Here is a 19,635-nt window from a genome sequence, read left to right as displayed (position 1 = left end):
TAAAAATATGATTAAAGATTTTATCTGTACTTATAACATAAAAAAAAAAAAATTTGAAGTCGATATTTGTTTTGTGAAAAATCACTAAAATGTAGATTTTGCAGACAATTTTGGGTATTCAAGCTTAAAATTTGACACATTTTGGTCAATAATATGGCTGTTACATACGAAACAATAGCATAGAAACAAAAGATATGTATGTCCGTGTTATTATGTAAACGCTAAACAATATAATTAGTATGGCCAATGCTAAAAGTTAATGAAGACATGGCATTCTAAAATATCTTCTATAAGTCTGACTTTGGTAAAACGTGAAGAAAATTAAGATTAAGGCCAGTTGTTTACATTGGCCGTAGAATATACAGACAGCAATATTATTTATGTTTAGTTCGGTGCTCCATAAGATATCAAAAGCATTCCTTTATCCGTATTGATTCTAAATATTAACCCTAGTTGAACCTTAGTATTTTTTAGGCGAAAATGAAAAAAAAATACATCATCAATGTACATCAAACGCTATTATATTATTAATAAATACAATAGTTAAGTACATAAACTTATTATAAAAAAAAATCTTTATTTAAAAAGTCAAATAAAAAAATTAAAATTTTAAAATACATTTCAAAAATGTTAAGTTTTAAACTTGAACTACCTAATTACATCAAAATGAACACAAAACAAATTAATTAATTTTTCTTTGAACATAAAAAAAAAAATCGTTTAACTAACATTATCTAATCTTATATGTACGAAAATATAACAGCTTAAAAAAAAATTTAAAAAAAAGTTTACCCTATAATTTATACTGCATTTGGTAAACCGACAGAATTACAAAAAAAAAGAATACATACAACCTTAACCTTTTAAAGTATTTTATTATAATTACTAAATAAAACTAATAGAGCGCTAATACATTAATTTGTGTCTTAAATTTATATAATTTGTGCTCTTTTTTTATTTGTTTTTTAGTTATTATTAATTTTAATGAAAAAACCTATTAAAAAGATATTTAAATTTATTACTTTACAATCGGTAAAAAATTTATAACAGACATAATATAACATAAAAGCGGTCAGTTTTTTTTTTTTTTTGTCAACAAGTTTACATAGTAATATAACAAGCGTAACTTTACAATTTAATAAAAAAAAAATTGTTTTAAAGAAAATTACAGCTTAGAACTTTTTTTGTTTTCAAAAAAGAAAACTTGTGCGTACTTAAATGATATACTTATATAAATATATACAAAATAATAAATAATACAACATTTTACGAGATATATTAAATAGTTATCACTATATTCAATTTCGGCCAACAGCATTTATTGTCTCCTCGTAAGAGATCGGTTCAGGCTCAACGACGGAGACCTATTACTTTGATCACTTGAATAACTCCTGTTGTAGAAGCCGACGACTGATGGAGAAGGAGGATTCGGAGGATCTAAATAAAACAATATTAAACATCGTTAACAATAAAAGTTGGCGGACTCGATATAATAAAAAATTGTATCTAAATTTACTTTTGATGAAAAACATACTGTTGTTCCACATCGGCAGTCCGTAGCAATAAACTAAAGAAAACAAATATTAATAGAATACCCTCATTTCAAAATATATAATATAAATATAAGCCATATATTATAATAGCTGTTGAAAACTTATTGAAAAAATGGTCAACAGCTTACTGAAACATGAAGTGACGATTGCTACGGCCAAAGCAATTATGTACGGATTAAAGAACACGCTACTGGAAAATTGTGCGGGCAGAAAGTAAAACATTGATGGTCGATGCACTTTATTGGCGCTGTGCTGCGTGTTGGCGTTTGTTCTCGAAAAGTCGTAATTGAATAACGAACGCGAAGTCACAATGGCAATCTATAAAACAAAATGTATTTAATATTTATTAAATTTCCACTGATACAAAAACAATTAATAACAATTATTGGAAACATGAAAACTATATGAACAAACAAACCTAAATATTTTTTATTCAATTAAGGAATAATACATTTTTTTAATTTATTTTATAGGCTTTACTAATATACTATAACAGTTTTAGTTCCTTTTTATCATTTAACCATTTTATTTATGTACGACTTATGTATTTATCATCCTAAAAAGTCAACATTATTAATGGTTTAGGCCGAATGGGATTTTTTTGTCAAATTCTTTTGTGGAAATACTTTAATCGTTAACTAATTAAATGGGAGTAAATAAGTCAATATTCAATGATATTTAATAATTAATTTAGTATAGTTCTCTCCACATTTTAGTTAACTTTAATTTTTTTTTTTTGCATTTATACATCACTTTATTTTTAACCTATAACTCTTTTAATATATATATATTTATATTTTTAACAGATACAATTAGAACAATATAGAACTAATATAATCACAATATATATTTTTAGAAAAACTGTACTCACCTTTGAGTGCTGGTCCGTTAAACGTGAAAAGACAACAATATGTAAGTCGGGGAACGTACTATTCCAAAAATATTCGTTTACTTCGAACACATAAACTTTTTCGTTTTCGCTTTCATTGGATAACACTGGACGCACCAGCGACGTATTACTCGATGTAACCTAATTAGTAAATAACAATGTTGTTTAGTTTATATTGTTGTTAGACAACAACTGGTAAATTACTTCTATTTGTGATAGTATTTGAGGTAAGCCGATCAATATAAGCTTGTCGTTCCCACTCAATTGTCCGAAAAATAATTCTTTTTTGTTTATGAAAACCGATGGAGAGAATTTGAATTCTTTAAAATCGGTATGTATGTTGCCTGCAGATACTTGAACTGCAATTTTAGCTTTGAACAAACTCATTTCCGGGTCGGTTATCGGTAGCGGCGTAAGCTGACAGCTGTAGAATCCTATAAAAAACCACATCAAATACATAATGTTGTTCATAGTAGACATATATATATATTCAAATTTGTTAATTTAATTACCTGTTCTTGTGTTGAATTTTGGATTTATATCGAATATACGATTGATCAGTGGAATTTCTACTTGGCCGGACGAGATGGGTTCGAAACGAACGTGACAGACAAACGGATAACGTTTTACTATGTTGTTGCGTTTGGAACAATCGTCGTCGCGCCATTCCCACAAGTTTCCTTTTTTGCTCTTAATAGACGTAGGAGACTCGAGTTCATTGAGTAAGATTAACGGAATGTCAATCGGGCCACTATTGCTTAATACACTTTTGTCCGCCGGTAAAATAATTATCTAAATACAAAAATAAAAGTAAGTACCAACTCAAGAATAGAACATTAAATTTTTATAAACATAAATTTCCGTACTTCCTTGATGGGTAAAATATTAACACTAGTCGATGTCGTAAATTTTTTGTTTGAATACGTGACAAAAACGTCAGACGGCGCCATGGCTACGCTGAATCCGGATAAGTTTTCAACTGTCAACGACTTAACATTATCAGACTGCCATTCGCCAAGTCCTTCTTCGTTGAATTTCACAGGCATCAAAAAACATATCACATCGCCCACAGTAACAGTGGCCTAAATTAAAAAAAAAAAAACAATAATAATTTGGATTAACTTTCTCTTGTAAAATCATAAAGCAGACGGGCATTATTCAAAAAAAGTTTACTCAAATAATCATTCAGAATAAAAAATGATTTATACAAAATTAATTAAATTTTTGGAAAACATTTGACTTTGTAAAATGTTTTCATACTTGGTTAGGATAGATCAAATGTTCGACATTGAATTTAATGTAGTCTTCCTTAAAATGTTGCACACCATCATCCCAAATCTTCAATATTACTTCGCCCGATTCAAATAGTGAAACTTGCATACTGTTTTTTAGATTGCCCGGCGTCATCGATATCTGAATTATAAACGCAAAACAAAAGATAAATAAAAAAAAAAAGCCAAAATAATTAACCCATATACTTGATTCTGATGATTTGTCGAATATCGAATATTAGAATTGATCTCTTTAAATGGTGTTCCCTTATCATCGTGGTAAGTAACGACCAATTTCATATTCATGCCGCTAGGAATCATCGACATCTCCGAAGGTTCTTTGGAACTAATCGTAGTCTCAAGGTTCAACATTATATAATGGACTCGTTTCACCTAGTAACATGGTAAAAAAATAAATCGTAAACTATGCAATGGTTTTCTTTCTCAAACCAACTACCTCGATCGGCACGTCCAAAGATTGTACGATGTTAAAATCTTCGGTTGAAGTAATAAATATATTCGCACGGCCCAACGAATTAGACGTTCTTATTGTACCGGTGGTGTCATCTATAGATATTGTAGGGGTGTTGTAGCTTTTGTCTTGTTCGATCAGGTTGTTTTTTTCAAATTTAGAACTTCCGACGACCCAGTACGACTGTTTAGCGGTCTAATATAAAGGCAAATCGAATAGGAACAAAGACTTTATACAATATACGTCATCACTCATCACTCACTTTATACTTGTTGGTCGTTAATGTGAATTCAGTATTTGGAGCAACAATCAAACTGTTCAACGGCAATGAGTGAGAAATCAAACGCAACTCATCATACACGGTAACATCGATAAAATTTGTGAAAACTACTTTCGACGATGGATCTGATACTGTAACGCTGACTCTGGTGTTTCCCGCTCTGATAGCACGAATACGCACCGATAATCTGTCTTCTTCTCGTACCTTTGAAAAAAAAGGATGCATAACAAACCACATCGTTAAAAAAATAATAATTTTACTTACTAGTATTCCCGTATTTTCTAGAACATCCGATATATGAATAACTCCAGCAGACGACGTACTCCATTGGTACAATAAAGACGGTTTAATCGTACCAATGATGATCGGACTAAGAGCGTCGGGCACCCCTCGAACCCAAGCAGGCATAATTTCTCCAGATTTTATTTTCAAAAGCGGAACTTCAATTTTAACATTTGTTAACTTGACTACTTTAACGGTGATTATGTCTTTGGAATATACAACTTTCTTGCCGCTGATCACATCGACACCAACTGCCATACCGGTTACGGTAATGGTGCCCACTTTCAATCCTTTGACCAGACCACCGTTAATGACTTTCACTATATTGTCGTCGTCAGACGTGTATTCGAATACACATTCCAGTTGTGGGCCTCCGTGAACTGTTAACTGATAACTAGACCCAACGGCCAGTGTCAAATTCCGAGGAGTTATTTGAAGAGGAGAGTAAACTCGAATAGAAGACGTTTGGGTGCGTATTTGCTTAGAATGATAAGTGTCGGCTACAAAATATATATTTGTTTCTCCCAATTCCAAACCTTTGATGTTAAATACTATTTCGTTGTCAAAATCTTTTCGCTGAGGTTCGTCTTTTTGTTTTGTCACTGTCAATATGTTAGATTCGGTAAAAGACTGGATTTTCAGGACGTTCGCCTGGAAAGCAAGCAGGTTGTCTTCGGAGTCGTAGACTTTTATAAGAGCTCGAATACTTTCACCAACTTCTACAAAAGCATTAGTCAACAGTTCAATACGATAAATACTGCGCACTTCAAAGGTAACTTCGGCCTGTTTAGATTTCAAGCACAAATCTACTATATTTAGTGCTAAACTTCCTGGAGCTAATGGAGTGACTTCTATTTGCCTTCCACTGTGAGTCACTTTGGCTATGTCTTGTGAAGTCATGTGTACGTTGAAGTACCCAGAACCTTGGTCAACATACAGTTTGCTTGTGATTTTTGGATGATAAACAACAGATACTTTTTCGGGCTTGACAACTACATTATTTACCAATAATATTGTCAGCGAATGCTTGATAGGCGGACTTATTGCTGATACTTTTGTGTCTGACCCTAAAAACGAACTGAAACGCGAGTCGTTGGGTACAGTAAATGGTTTTTTATAGCCCGTCAACTGCACGGCTACATCAGTCGATCCGATTTTATTCAGGGGTTCTAAGATCGCAAAATGGTAATCGGGAAACGAAAATCCATACTCTTTGATCTCGTTCAAATTCAGTATATCAACGACTCTCACTAGACTGGCGTCTGTAACGGACCAACTGGCATTCAACATAGTAGCATTGTCAAAAATATTGCCATTTTCATCTACTATGTTGATACGAACACGTAATTTTTCAAAATTAAGCGACACAATTTTGTGTGAAGATTTTGTAAGCGGACAACTGTCTTCGATGTCGGTAGCCAACGCTTTTATAAACTTGGGCGATGCACAAATAATTTCTACCGACGTTTTGGAAACCACTTCAGTTATATTTGATTTGTGTGTATCTGAAATACTTCTTACGGTGAGATTTGCTTTTGAGGACCCCAAACTCTTGCAAGTGACTGAATAAGCATATGTCTTATGGCCGTCCACATCGCGGTTCACTGGAAGTTCACCAAATTTGATCAGATCATTATCGATGTTAAATTCGACCTTATAATCGGTGCTATGGCCCAACCACGGTTGAGGACCTCCGTAGAACAGCAGTGTGGTGGAACAACCGGGAGCCAACACTGTTCGTTTAGATTCGGGTCGCAACGGAACTAATTTCTTAAACGTACTGACAATAACTGATGCCTTTAAAATGTTGATAGCCGTTTCAAATGATACAGTCACCCGGGTAGAAGAAACCACATCGGAACTTATGGAAAAGGCAGCACAAGAATCGCTTACGAGCAAATTCGATTTGTAAGGTTTTACCGTGAACTGGAAGTCATCGATGTCAATTTTAAACTGATTATGGTTACAAACTGTTGCACTGGTTTCTTCATTAAAACCCGCATTTTTGACGATTAACTGCATGTACAACACTATGAGTTTACCCGCCTCTTGTTCGACAGGTTGAGCAATTATTTTCAACTCATCTGGCATGACCACTTTGACATTAGCAAAACCTCGATTTGTTACGTCTCTTGTCATGGTGGCCGACACATTGTTTTCGCCTAAACCTTGAGATGTGACGACTCCGACCGACGATACTGTACTTATGGTAGCGTCGTTAGTAGTCCAACTATATTTTTTATCGCCGCCAGTCGCTTCCAATGCATACTGTAATCTGAAAATAATATAATAAATTAATACTTTCATGGGCGCCTGTGAATTACTTAGTTAATTCCTTATTGAAATAAGAACTTAAATAATAAATACAATTTCATTTTCATATAAATAACAAATTTCTAAAATAATAATTTCAAAAAGATGTATTTAAAAAAAATATATTTAACATGTTAATTGGAACAATCAAAAAAATATGAATTTATTTAAAAGAGTATTTGAAATTATAAATAATAAACTATTTTAAATAATCTATTATTTGAAATAAAAATTTACTTTAAATACAAATTTATTCAATACAATAAAAAATGGCCAAGTTTGATTTTTTATGTAATTTTTCATACAAAAATGTAACATATTATTGTAAAAACAACAATTTTTACTTATATTTCAAATTATTCTTTAAAACTGAACATTTATTTTAATTTATAACAAGTAAAAAAAAATATCTGTTGACGTTTCATTAGTTAATTCTTAACAAATTAAAAATGTACTTTACCCGCTGTTGAGATTTAGATGCCAAGGAAATACAACATCAGCCGGTTTTACTTTCACTCGAGAGTAAATGGGAACAGAAATTATGACATTTGTTGCTGCGTCTTCATAGGGTTCTATCAGCGATGCTTTAACTTTTGGTATTCCCAATTTAATAGGTTGAACAACAACGAAAGATCCGTTACGCGTGGTTTGTAGTACTTTGAAATATTCATCGGGCAAATTAACCGCAATGTCAACGTTAGGCCCAATTTGAATAGACTGATTGTTGCTAAAATAAGAAAATATATATTAAGTATTATTATTGGATTTTATAAGGTCAGTTTTCAAAAACATTATTGAAGTTTAGTGATACCTATTGAAAAGGTAAACTTCCAACTCGTACACATTGTCAATGATTAGTGTCTGCCGGTTGTGAGGTTTGATTACGATTGACAGATACTTCGCTTTGCATACATTAACAAAACTACTAATCGCTTTGGGCAAAGTGTCGTTTTTTGCTTCAATGTGATTATCGTTCAAATTCAGCCTGACCTGACCCGGTTTTAAACCTCTAAACAGGCCAGAATCGTTTTCTGCTATCAAGACGTCCAATGAATCAGTCATCGTGTCAAATTCAACTGAAAATTGTTTTGAAGGTAATTTTATCTGTACCATTTTTTCGTTTTGAATCTGAAATTGCAAACTTTATCATTATTATTATTATTATTACTACATTTTTAAAAATATATTTTTTACTTTCTCAACATATTTTATGCTCGTTTCTAATTATTGTGTAATACAAGCAAATTAGGTAAGACAAGCTGCTACCATAAATTAACATAAACAGAAAAAAATTATCATAATACCTGATAAATATCTATTTGTAACAAATCTCCAGGTAATATGTTAACGTGTGCTGGATTTAATCTTAAATTGGCGATAACAGACAATTCTACTTGAGATATTGGTTTGTCAGCCGATGCCAATTTCACAGATACCTAAAATAGTTTGTATTAATTTTGTTTCAGACAAAAAACACTCTACATACTATCGCCGATCCAGTTTTAACTCCTTCAACGAGGACCATATGCCCCTGTTTGTTTTTTTCGTCCAATTCGTACAGATCTGGAGGAGTGCTGTATGGCGAATTTTTAAATGAAATAAATTGTAAAACCGTATTAGTCGGGTCTCTGAGAACGTTTATTGACCATTGGAATTCCACGCCGTCCAACGTTGTAAAACGATTGCCTGAATTGTGAATAAGTAAATAGTCATTTTTAAATAAGCGCAATATTCAAACAACTGTACCTTGATCATCGAACGCAGATACTTCGAATAGTTCAGGCGCATCACCAACGAATAGCTCTCGGGTTTTGGTGACGATTTGGAGAGACGCGATTGTGTCGACGATAACGTGGCAGTGAATCACGTCACCAGAACTGATGTCCTCTGCGAAAATAATCGCTGTTTTACGGACTTTATCATTGGACAATGGTGACACCGAAACCCTCGAAGAACATCCCAAATTCGGATTTAAATCAAGCGGCAAGAGCTTGACGATGTTGTCCCCTTTGAACAAAGACCTAAAAACGGGAAACCTTATTAGATAAGACACAACAAACCGTCGGTGTGACTCGACATAATAATTCAAGTTCAGTATATACCATTTGTAACAACCGCCGTCGGTTACTTCTACGATGAAATTCACTGTAAACCGATCTAAAACCGGTAACAAAACTCTGGGCACGTTCAGCTTGGAACCTAACGCACCACACAAAATGCCCAGAAGAATTGCACAGTGAAGTACTTTAAACGACATCGTGTTTTGGCGAAAAAATTATTTATACCAAGTGAGCATGACTGAAATTATAAAAATAAAAAACTGGTACATAAAATTAATTATAAAGAAGCAAACGATTTCAACAAACGCAAAAGCCAACGGAAACCACACTTTCGTCAATAAAAAATATGAACAATTTTTTTAAAGGACAGAAGCCGTTACAATCACTATTGCTGTTGTTATCAAATCGGTCTAACCTTAAAGTTGTTATCATATTAATATTTTATCGGCTTAATGTATTTAATCTATGGCTTAATATTGTATTTTATGAGCTGCACTCGTCTGTGAACCATAGAGTAATTATAATTATAATTATAATAGTAATTATAATTATAATTATAATAGTAATTATAATTATAATTACTCTATACTGTGAACTCACTGCGCTCATTATAACGATTGTCTATAAATAGGAGTCAATAAAAAATATAATAATATTATGGTCATCAGTAATTTTTGACGATGATCTAAGAAATTAATATTGTGTTCAATGTATTCATATTTTATCACGAACGACCTTAAAAGAGTAAAATCAAAATGTTGACGGCCGTGAAAACTTTAAACTATAGTCAAACCAGGGCAGTGCCGGGTGGGACACTCTTAAAATTTAACACGGGGGTCGGGGTATATTATACCTATCACAAAAAACCTGGCGGCCATCTCTTCTCATTTATCAATGTATAATCACAGACTATATGAAAATGTATGTATAAACTATAAAATGTATACATTTTCATATAGTCTGTGGTATAATGTCAATTGTTATTTCTTAATATTACCTGTGTATACTGTATGGATATCATTTTAGAATAAATGAAAAGATGGCGGCCCCCATCCGAAAATCATTGTTTACATTAAGTGTCTTCTCTGGTTTACTCTATTCTGTGGTTAAACCACGATGTAGAAAAGATACCTTCTCTACATCGTGGGCCGTGGATAAAACAATGTACAAGCAGCATTGAGTTTCTGTACTCTTACACACTGATTATAGTTTCTCAGTGGCCAAGTATGTTACTGCTTGTATATTAATCAATTAGCCAAGTATAGAGTGAAGACAAGCTTGTTTATAGGAAAAATTCCTATTTTAGAAAGAAATAAAACTGTTGAAGAATTCAACAACGATCAACGTGGTGTCAAAGTAAATCATATATAAAAAATTAACCCATTTAATAAAAATATATATATATTGCTGTAAGACATTAATCATGATTATAATTTTTAATAGTTAAAATAAGAAAGGTATAAACGGATTATTATTCGATACTTAAACATTATGACAAAATATAACTTGTATATTTTTTCATTCTAAGATAACAAAGAACTGTCGGTTCCGTTATTTTAATTAGAAGAAAGTTTATAAAGATTGAATTTAATGATAAACAAAGACGAGTGGGTAAGATGACAGTATGTTACCAGTACTATTTAGTCAAGCAGCTCTATTTTCTGAGTGGAAAACTGTCTATTGAAAAGAATCCACCACTTCAATGCTAATGTTTTTTAATTTAGAAATATATGTTGTAGCCCAATTTATATATTCAGTATTTTCTCATACCTATTGTTTTTTTTGTATTTTAAATTTTGTTGCTGTCTTTAACTGCTGGGGGTGTGGGTCTTAATTTAATCGCAGCTAATCACATCTTTTTGGTTGACGTTCATTCGAACCCTCAATTTGAGGCTCAAGCGTGTGATAGAATTTACAAAGTTGGCCAAACCAAAACAGTTAATGTCTACAAATTGATTTGTTCAAACACAATAGAAACTTCAATCCAACGAATTCAGTTGAATAAACTGGATGTTGCTAATAATCTTTTTTGTGGTTGTAGCACTAAAGCTACCAAGGTGTTGTAAAATGACATGAAGGAAATATTTAATATGAAATAATTTAATGAATAATAATTTTTTTTTATGTTACATATATTTTTACATAGATTTCTATCTAGTACATACATATAACATTACAATTTCAGTACATTTATTTAAATAGTTCAACCAAATATTAAAATAATAATTACCTTTATATATTTTAATAGTTAATATATTATCAAAAAAAAAAACAACTGCTTACATATTTATATACCTACGTAAAGAATAACCAAAAAAAAGTCATATTTTAACTTAAGGCTATTGGGTACCGGCCAATTTTTAAGGAGTTTTGTATAGGCAATATTCAAGAAAAAAGTGGTTTTAAATCAATTTCGACCAGTTCAATTAATTTACCAGGTAATTTGTAAAAGCTTCATGGTATTGTTTTTAATTTAAATAATTTTACCTATGAGCCATTTTAGTTCATTTTTCTGTCAAAAACCGATAATTGTATTGAAGCGATAAGACTTCTGAAAACAGATTTGAATTCGTCATGAAGTCTACTTGAGATCGGTCGCAGTACTTTTTTGATAGCTTATTCAACAATGAACAGACAACAAAAAACGTGAAAACCCAAAACTGGACTTGTTTTTCGCGTGTTGACATAATTTTTGTAAAATGGACTTGATTGAAATAAAACAAATCCTTGGAGATCATTGTTACAACCACGGTTAAAGATAATATGGTTGCCCAACGAGCAATAAAAAAGCGGCCGGATAAGTACTTATCGGAAAAGCTCTCTATCAGAAAACTACTTCACTGCAGACGGCTTATCTTATTTATTCATAATATTATTATCAAATACTATAGAATATAGATAATCCATTATGTAAAAACTAAAATTATTATACCTTCAAAATGTATTACTAATCAAATAAGCAATTAACAATTTGTTAAAAATATTAACTGCCAACTATATTAATAATTTTTAATTGAAGTGTCTACATTTTTAAATACTAGTCCTAAAATGGATATTAACTACTTCCTGGATTCATTTTAGTCAGTATGAAATAATACAAATTCAAAATTATGATAAGGATCATTTTTAATTAGGTACTTACAATTTATACATACATTATACATTATTACTATATACACATACTATTTAAATATGAATTATTTTAACGTGTTGGTACCAATTTAGCCAATTTTTGTTTTGTTTTTTTTTCTTGGTTTTTGCATATGAATATTGTCTTATACGCAATGTTATATACATTAAATATATATTGGTCATAATTTCACCTTTATGTTTATTACATCCCCACATTAATTTAAAATTTGGATCTAATACATCAAATGTATCATCAAATACATTCAGAAAATCAGCATGTTTTTCAAAGCTTAACTAAAAAAATGTATAATAATATAAAGGTTATGATTTGGGTGAGTCAAGTATCCTCTAGTTTTTAAATTTACTAATTCTGCAGCTGGTTGTGATACCTCTCCAACTTTTGTATTTAAATAATTTAAGCAGTCTTTACATTTAGTATTTTTTTTTATCCTCTTAGCTATATACCTGTTAAAAATGTAATTTTTAGTTATGCAATATGTTTGAAAATTAAGTAATATTTTTAAAATAATTACCCTGTCAAAAAATATATTACACATTCAAACACTGTGGATTCTGCTGTGTTACGATTAGGGTCATACCCAAAGCTTTTTCCCATTTTTGTTTTTGTCTCCTCTTTAGGGACTCCATAAGTTGTTTTTGCTACACTATGTGGAAGACAAACGCAACAAGTCATATTAAATGTTTATAAAAAAATAAAAATTTACATTAATAGCATATTCTTTTTAAAACGTAAAACAATTATATTTGTTATTAAGACTTAAAAAAAGCGGAAGAGGAAGTAAACTTTCTTATCAAAATAAATAACAAACGAAAATAGTGACATTTTCTCACTTTATTAATGAAAATTCAATAATATACATATAAATTATAATACTTTATATAATATTATTACGATATAATATAAAAACATAACAATCAATAATTAATATAATATATAATAACAAATTATAACAAATCGATAATTAACATAATATAGCATATTAATATAATGTCAAAATATAAATTAAAATAAACGTGATTTACGTTTAATAAACGGCGTCGATATTATGATGAGTTGGGCAAGTAAAATTTTTAGGGCGGGACCCGGTCGGGAAATGCGGTTACTTTTTCCGGGAAACGGCCCGGGCGGCCATAATTCGTCGAAGTGGTGTTTTGCGAGTTGCGACAAAGGGACACGCGGCGTCGCGGCCGTCTTCTCGGAATCGTACGTCACGCCAACGGGGATTGTACTGGTTTGCAGCGCACCATAACCGAAAAGTCCAAGGACGGCGGCTGCGGCTGATGTACCTGCATATAATTATATTTATAGGTACGAGCAGCTGCCGCGCGGCCAGGGCCGCCGTCACGCCCACCGGCGGTGGCCGTTCTCCGTTGTTGTTACGTGTTCGCACTCGGCTCGCGTTGCCGATCAGCTGTTTATGGTTTTCCGGAGAAACAACGGCCCTCCTGCCACCACTCCAGTCGCGGACAACGGTGACTGTCCGTCGTCGTCGTCGTCGTCGACGGTCGAGTTTTTCTCCCAGTAAATGATTTTATTCCACCGCATTAGATTTGTATTAATAAAATAGTAATAATATTCTTCTCGACTGTCTTCGTCTGAGTATTTTCTTTTCAACGGCGCGTCCGCTCGCCTGACCTGGCCTGGCCGCCGTCGTGTTGTCGCAGCCGTCGCGGCCGTGGTCGGCGGTTCCCGGACACATTACACGCGGACGCGGCACCGTCCCATTGCCGTCCGGTCGTCGCGGTGTCCGGCAGCCGCCGTCGTCGCAAGACGTCCGCCGCCGTGTAGTACCTGCGCTAATTATAATACTATCGAATTTTAAATAATTAGATAGTCAGGTACAACAATAAAATAATATTAATATTCCTGTCGTGTCACGTCGATCGGCCCTTTGTCAGTTCTCGTCCCGTACACGGTAAGTGCACCTCACACGAGTGCCGCCGCCATGGATTACGATTGTTCGCACATCTCGGAAGTGGTCCAAGACTTGGACGTCGAGGAAATGAGGTCGACGCTGAAAAACAGGAGTTGCAACGGTGAGAACAGTCCTAATGGAAATGTACATACTTTAAAATGTACAAGTTTATACATTAATAATAATAATAATTTATTTGCTCTTCCGGTATTATTATTGTTTAAGTATAATACTGTTATGCTAATTATTTAATTTAGTTATACATGTCTATGGTATAGATAATAGCATAGAGTATATTATATTTCAATATACTCAATGATAATAGATAACAGATCATAACAGGCAATAAACATAGGTAATTTTTTTTTTACTACGTATTAAATACCTATAATTTTGTACAGGAGCTAAAAAATTAAAATAATTAACAAATATTTTATGTTAACAAAATGTTAATTTTTAATAATGCTGTTTTTGCTATTATGTTATTTTTTGTAACTGGACCCACGATTTATTAAACCTTCTGATCTAATATGTTCATGAAGCAACTCTACAGATCTAAAATCGCACCATTAGTACTTTTTTGGGCTATAAATTCATCCCTTCTGCTTCAAAATTTAGAAAAATACTGCGCTCTGTAATGTTTTTTTTAAAAATAACCCTTCCCCCAGAAAAGGGTAGAAACTTTTCCTTTGTTTAAACTTTTTTAGGTGTAGTTTTAGGGCTTAAGCTCTAAATAACAGACTGAAGGTAGATCTAAAGTGGAGTTATTACATAATATATCTCTCAAAAACCTCTTGTCAAAACTTTTTTTTTATTAACCCTTTGGCGGGCGCGTGACAGTACTGACTGCTGTTATCCCTTTGTTTTTTCATGATAACAAAAAAAGGGCGCCCACCGGAGGGTTAAGAAAAACCTCCCTAAAAGGGCGTAATATACACTAATTGTAGTGAATTTTTAGGTTGCTACGTGTGATTAAATAAACAATCAACAGATATTTAAAAATAATTTAATTTGTTAACTATGATAAATGGGTAAGCAACGACAACAAATTATTATCGGACGGACAATTGACTCTTAATTGTATCCACCCTAATACTCAAAGTATAATTTTAAGCACATTATAGCTTTTACAATGGTTTTATAAATATTTTAATTACTTCCATTGATAGATTTACATCTAATCGTTAGTTTGAAAGTGATTGTATCACTTTTAGTTGTTCCTGTAGACCCTAAACCTCCACGCTGCACTATAGGTACTATAAATCTTATTATTTTAAATTAATATAATAATTGAGTGATTTTAACTATAGTAGTTCTTAATTTGGCTTTACAAATTTATCAAGGTCACCCTAAAATAATATTTAGTAGGTTTCCACCCCTCCCAAGATTTCAATGTCATTTTTGCATTTTATGGTAGTTTGTCAAAAACCTAGACATAAAAATGTCTATTTTAAAATTATTAACATTGTTTAATGAGAAAAAATTACAAATAAAATTTTTAATCTTATTAACTGTTCTTTTTGAAATTCAACTGAAGTTTGAATCATAGAATAAATTATTTTCATTAAAGTAACGTGTGTAAATAAATATTGTCTGAAACCAAACAATGATTTGATTATGTAACAATAATAATTAACAAAATTTGAACGGGTTCCAATCTTTTTTCATTTGATATCAATTCTATTAGAACGACATTTTATCATGTCAAAATAGTAACGTTTTAATGAGTTAGGCTATTAAACTATAATAATTTCTTTCCGTCGGTAGTTTTATGGGTTATATAGAAAACCAGAAATTAAGATTTTGAATGAAATAATACACAAATTATTTGGCTTGTTCAAAATTATAATTTTATCTAGTTGAACAATTATTATATTAACTGTTTTTATATTAAATTAAATTACAGCTTGATATCTGTTTAAAAACAAAAATGTTCAAACATATATTTCAACATGTCGACCTTTGACTATTTTACTTTTGTTTAAATTATGTTTACCAAGGACAAGTGTTACATTAAATCAAATCGATCGTCGCTCAATCAAAGTCCTATTAAAAATTAAATATTTTCACAAAAATCCCAAATTATTAATTTTTATAATACAACAAAATATTACAGTAAATCACTAACACGTACTACGTTGTGACGTTTTCACAACTAGATAAAAATTGTATCCATCTCGGTGAAAATACTTTTACTATATTATTACAATTAAACTTATTGACAATAGACATTCTGGAAGATAATCTGATTGTTTTTTATTTACAGTTTGTCTGCGAATTGACGAACTATGGATCTGTATGAAGTGCAGACAAATACTTTGTGGACGGTACGCCGCCGGACATAGTATGGCTCATTTTGAATATCACAGCAATCATTGTATAACGTTAAACATAGAGTCAGCAACGCTCTTTTGGTTAGTATTGACAAACAAAACCATAATTTGTTTATTGTTTTTTTTAATAGAAAAATATTATGTATTATGTCGTGTATAAATAAATAAATTATTAATATAATATTATTATTATTGAATTCATTATATAAAAAATTGACGATTCTTAGTTACAAATGTGATGAATATGTAGAGCCAAAATGCCACGATGATGAACTAAATCGTCTAAGACAATTTGTTTTGTATACTCAAAAACCGAGCAAATGTAAAGATATAAAACGCCGGTAATGATGTGGTTTTATTTAACAGTATAATAATTATTATTGTTGTTATTACGACAAACTAGCTAGTACGAATAAGAACAACTTTGTAACATTAATGGGGGTTTTTTTTTTTTTTAACTGCAGAGGATCGGCTAATCGACAAAATGGCAAAAAGAAAAAAACCACGAACAGACGAGGCCCTAGAACAAATAAAAAACCCGGAATAACTAACGAGGGAAACAACTGTTTCATGAACGCCGTGTGGCAATCGCTTAGGTAAAACTATATACATATATATTTATCATAACGCTAATCATTTGTTTTGTATGACAACGCGTTGACGTCGCCAATGAAAATTGACACGTACTGAGCACGTATTCCCTTACTGAGTACAACAACGTGTGAGATACGTCAATATAATAATCGTGATTGACTTATTTTTTAAAAAGCTGAAATTGGTTAAATTAAAAATTGTTATTTTTTATTTTCAGTAACATAAATCTTTTTATCTTCTGCATTAAACATCTACTCGCAGTCAACAACATTAACACGAACCTTAAGGACACAAGAAATGGAATGATAACCGATGAACTAAGAACCACATTGGTCAGTTTGTCAGAATGGACACCGCCTTCTGGCTCTAAAATGGGAGACCCGATATCAGCTCGCGCTTTGTATTCAATTATTTGTAAACTCGTACCTCGTTATAGGTTTGTATTTTGACTGTTACGTTTGGGGAATTCCACACCAAATCGTATGTTTTAACAGTTTTTAATAGAACTGTTTACAAAATAAACAAATCATTTTTTTTGTGTAAAAAAAAAAAATGCACAAAACTAAAGCTCCAAAACAAGTACGATTTGGAGTAGAACGTTCACCATGAATTTATATCTATTTAAATATAATTAACTTAAGTTTGATTTAAGTAATAATTAAACAAACGAGTTTGTTAAACTATTCAAGTGTCTTTAAACCCTTTGAATTCTTATAAAAAATTTTTTTTTTTAGAGGATTTCATCAGCACGATGCACACGAGTTTTTGATTCACATTTTGGATAAGCTTCATTCCGAGTTGAAACAATTGCTGGAAGCCGATCAAGAAATCACAAACTCTGAAGAACCAACAATCGTGAGCTTTGTATTCGGGGGCATGTTGTTAAGCGAGGTAGCGTTGTTGTCGTGATCATTTTGTCTGAATTTACCAATGTTACGTATTTTATTCAACTACTTTAAGGTGTGCTGTCTGGTTTGCGGATTCTATTCTAAAGCCCACGATCCTTTTTTGGACATTTCGTTGGATATCCCAGACTACGATGACACCAATAACTCCGAAGAACGGCCAGTCGATACCTTAAACGGTAACATTGTTCATATACATTTTACACAACTGTTGCTCATCGGATGTTTGTAACGCTCATATTTTTTGTTTGTTTTGCAGATTGTTTAGAACGGTTTATCAAAGTGGAAGAACTCACCGAGGGCAACTATTATTATTGTAAAGGCTGTAACGTAAAACAGAAATCGACTAAAAAGTTTTGGATAAGTCGGTTGCCCAATGTAAACCCATCATAATAATATTGTTGTATGTTATACTCGTGTATTGTGTACCCAAACCGTTTGTTTTAATTTATAGGTGCTCTGTCTGCATCTGAAACGGTTTAGGTATGTAAATAACCAGCGTATCAAAGTGCACACGCCCATTAAATTTCCTATATCGTCGTTGGACATGTCTCGATTTTTTTTAAAAGACAAAGATATATCGGTCGTTAAAAAGGAAGACTGTTTGTACGATTTGTCGTCGGTCATTGTTCACGAGGGCAACGGGTATAAATACATGATATGTTGCTATTAAATTGTGTGTAATAATATGTAAACGGCTGAAATTGTTTTTCAGTGGTGGATCTGGACATTACACCTCGTACGCCCTGACTAAAGGTGGTGAACATTAACGATCTTATAAGATTATATTAATAGAAATAATATTTATTTAAAAATATTTTCAGGTGAATGGTTTGAGTGTAACGATGAAAAAATCTACGAAGTCGATTCGTCCGTCGTAGAAAACGTCGAGGCATACATATTGTTTTACAGTAAAAGATAGTATAGTTATACAAAAAAATATATATTAAAATGTGGGTGGTAATCTTCGTATAAATATTATATTGGATCGATATAACAACTAGACTGGAATATAATCGTGTATATATATATAGATTATTTTTTTTTTTTAAATATATACAATGTACCTGTAAAGTATATATGTATAAAAGAAAGTTACTATATCGCGAAAAAAATTTATAGCAGTATTCTTATTATCGTATGTTTTTTAATTATTTTTTTTTAAGCTTCTATTTCATCACTGTTGTAGATTATTTTTTATCTACTTTATTATTTTTTTTTTTCAAGACTGTGAATTTTTACATACATAAATTTAAATATTAAAAATGTGTATTAAATTGTTTATTAATTTAAAAAACATTAAAAAAAAAAAAACAAATCCAATTCAGGGCGTAAAATTTTATTTCAAAATTTAATATTATGTTATAATGAGTGTCTTTGCTTAATTCTGATCTCTTTATTTTAAATGATAAAAAATTCTATTTTATTTTCAATTATATATTATGTATAAATGTGAACTTTCTGAAATTGTCTTTCTCGTGTTTTGGTTAATTACGGGGAAATGGTTTTTAGTAATATTGGACAAAATGTGGGAATGTTATTTTCGAATAATCAATAATATCGGACATATTGTGTGCTCGGGCCGTATCGCATACATATTATTCACTGCCAACC

General features: G+C 31.7%; 2 protein-coding genes across 2 annotated transcripts; one reads left to right on the top strand and one right to left on the bottom strand.

The window, feature by feature from the left end:
* Positions 1 to 1,039: 1,039 nt before the first annotated feature.
* Positions 1,040 to 10,209, bottom strand: LOC126846700 (nuclear pore membrane glycoprotein 210-like). Its single transcript, XM_050586441.1, has 19 exons — positions 10,118 to 10,209; positions 9,163 to 9,358; positions 8,807 to 9,081; positions 8,547 to 8,746; positions 8,365 to 8,496; positions 7,872 to 8,188; positions 7,521 to 7,787; positions 4,730 to 7,022; positions 4,448 to 4,669; positions 4,171 to 4,380; positions 3,921 to 4,106; positions 3,703 to 3,855; positions 3,309 to 3,524; positions 2,955 to 3,234; positions 2,647 to 2,876; positions 2,425 to 2,583; positions 1,682 to 1,871; positions 1,517 to 1,567; positions 1,040 to 1,437 (listed from the first exon to the last, which is right to left on the bottom strand). The coding sequence occupies exons 2-19, from the start codon at positions 9,315 to 9,317 to the stop codon at positions 1,319 to 1,321; spliced, it is 5,655 nt and encodes a 1,884-aa protein (XP_050442398.1). The 5' UTR covers positions 9,318 to 9,358; positions 10,118 to 10,209; the 3' UTR covers positions 1,040 to 1,318.
* Positions 10,210 to 13,717: 3,508 nt separating this feature from the next.
* LOC126846817 (ubiquitin carboxyl-terminal hydrolase 3-like) lies at positions 13,718 to 19,052 on the top strand. Its single transcript, XM_050586615.1, has 11 exons — positions 13,718 to 14,310; positions 16,456 to 16,603; positions 16,750 to 16,863; positions 16,987 to 17,118; positions 17,334 to 17,552; positions 17,851 to 18,007; positions 18,077 to 18,200; positions 18,281 to 18,399; positions 18,476 to 18,666; positions 18,737 to 18,777; positions 18,846 to 19,052. Exons 1-11 carry the CDS (start codon positions 14,220 to 14,222, stop codon positions 18,941 to 18,943), a joined length of 1,434 nt encoding a protein of 477 aa, XP_050442572.1. The 5' UTR covers positions 13,718 to 14,219; the 3' UTR covers positions 18,944 to 19,052.
* Positions 19,053 to 19,635: the final 583 nt, after the last annotated feature.

The sequence above is a fragment of the Adelges cooleyi genome, unplaced genomic scaffold, assembly GCF_023614345.1.
Source record: "Adelges cooleyi isolate 19-005CV unplaced genomic scaffold, UGA_ACOO_1.1 ACOO_flye_CR_arks_rails_tigmint_CR_PRNA_9, whole genome shotgun sequence".
Classification (NCBI taxonomy): domain Eukaryota; kingdom Metazoa; phylum Arthropoda; class Insecta; order Hemiptera; family Adelgidae; genus Adelges; species Adelges cooleyi.
This window is presented reverse-complemented; position numbering and strand designations above follow the sequence as displayed.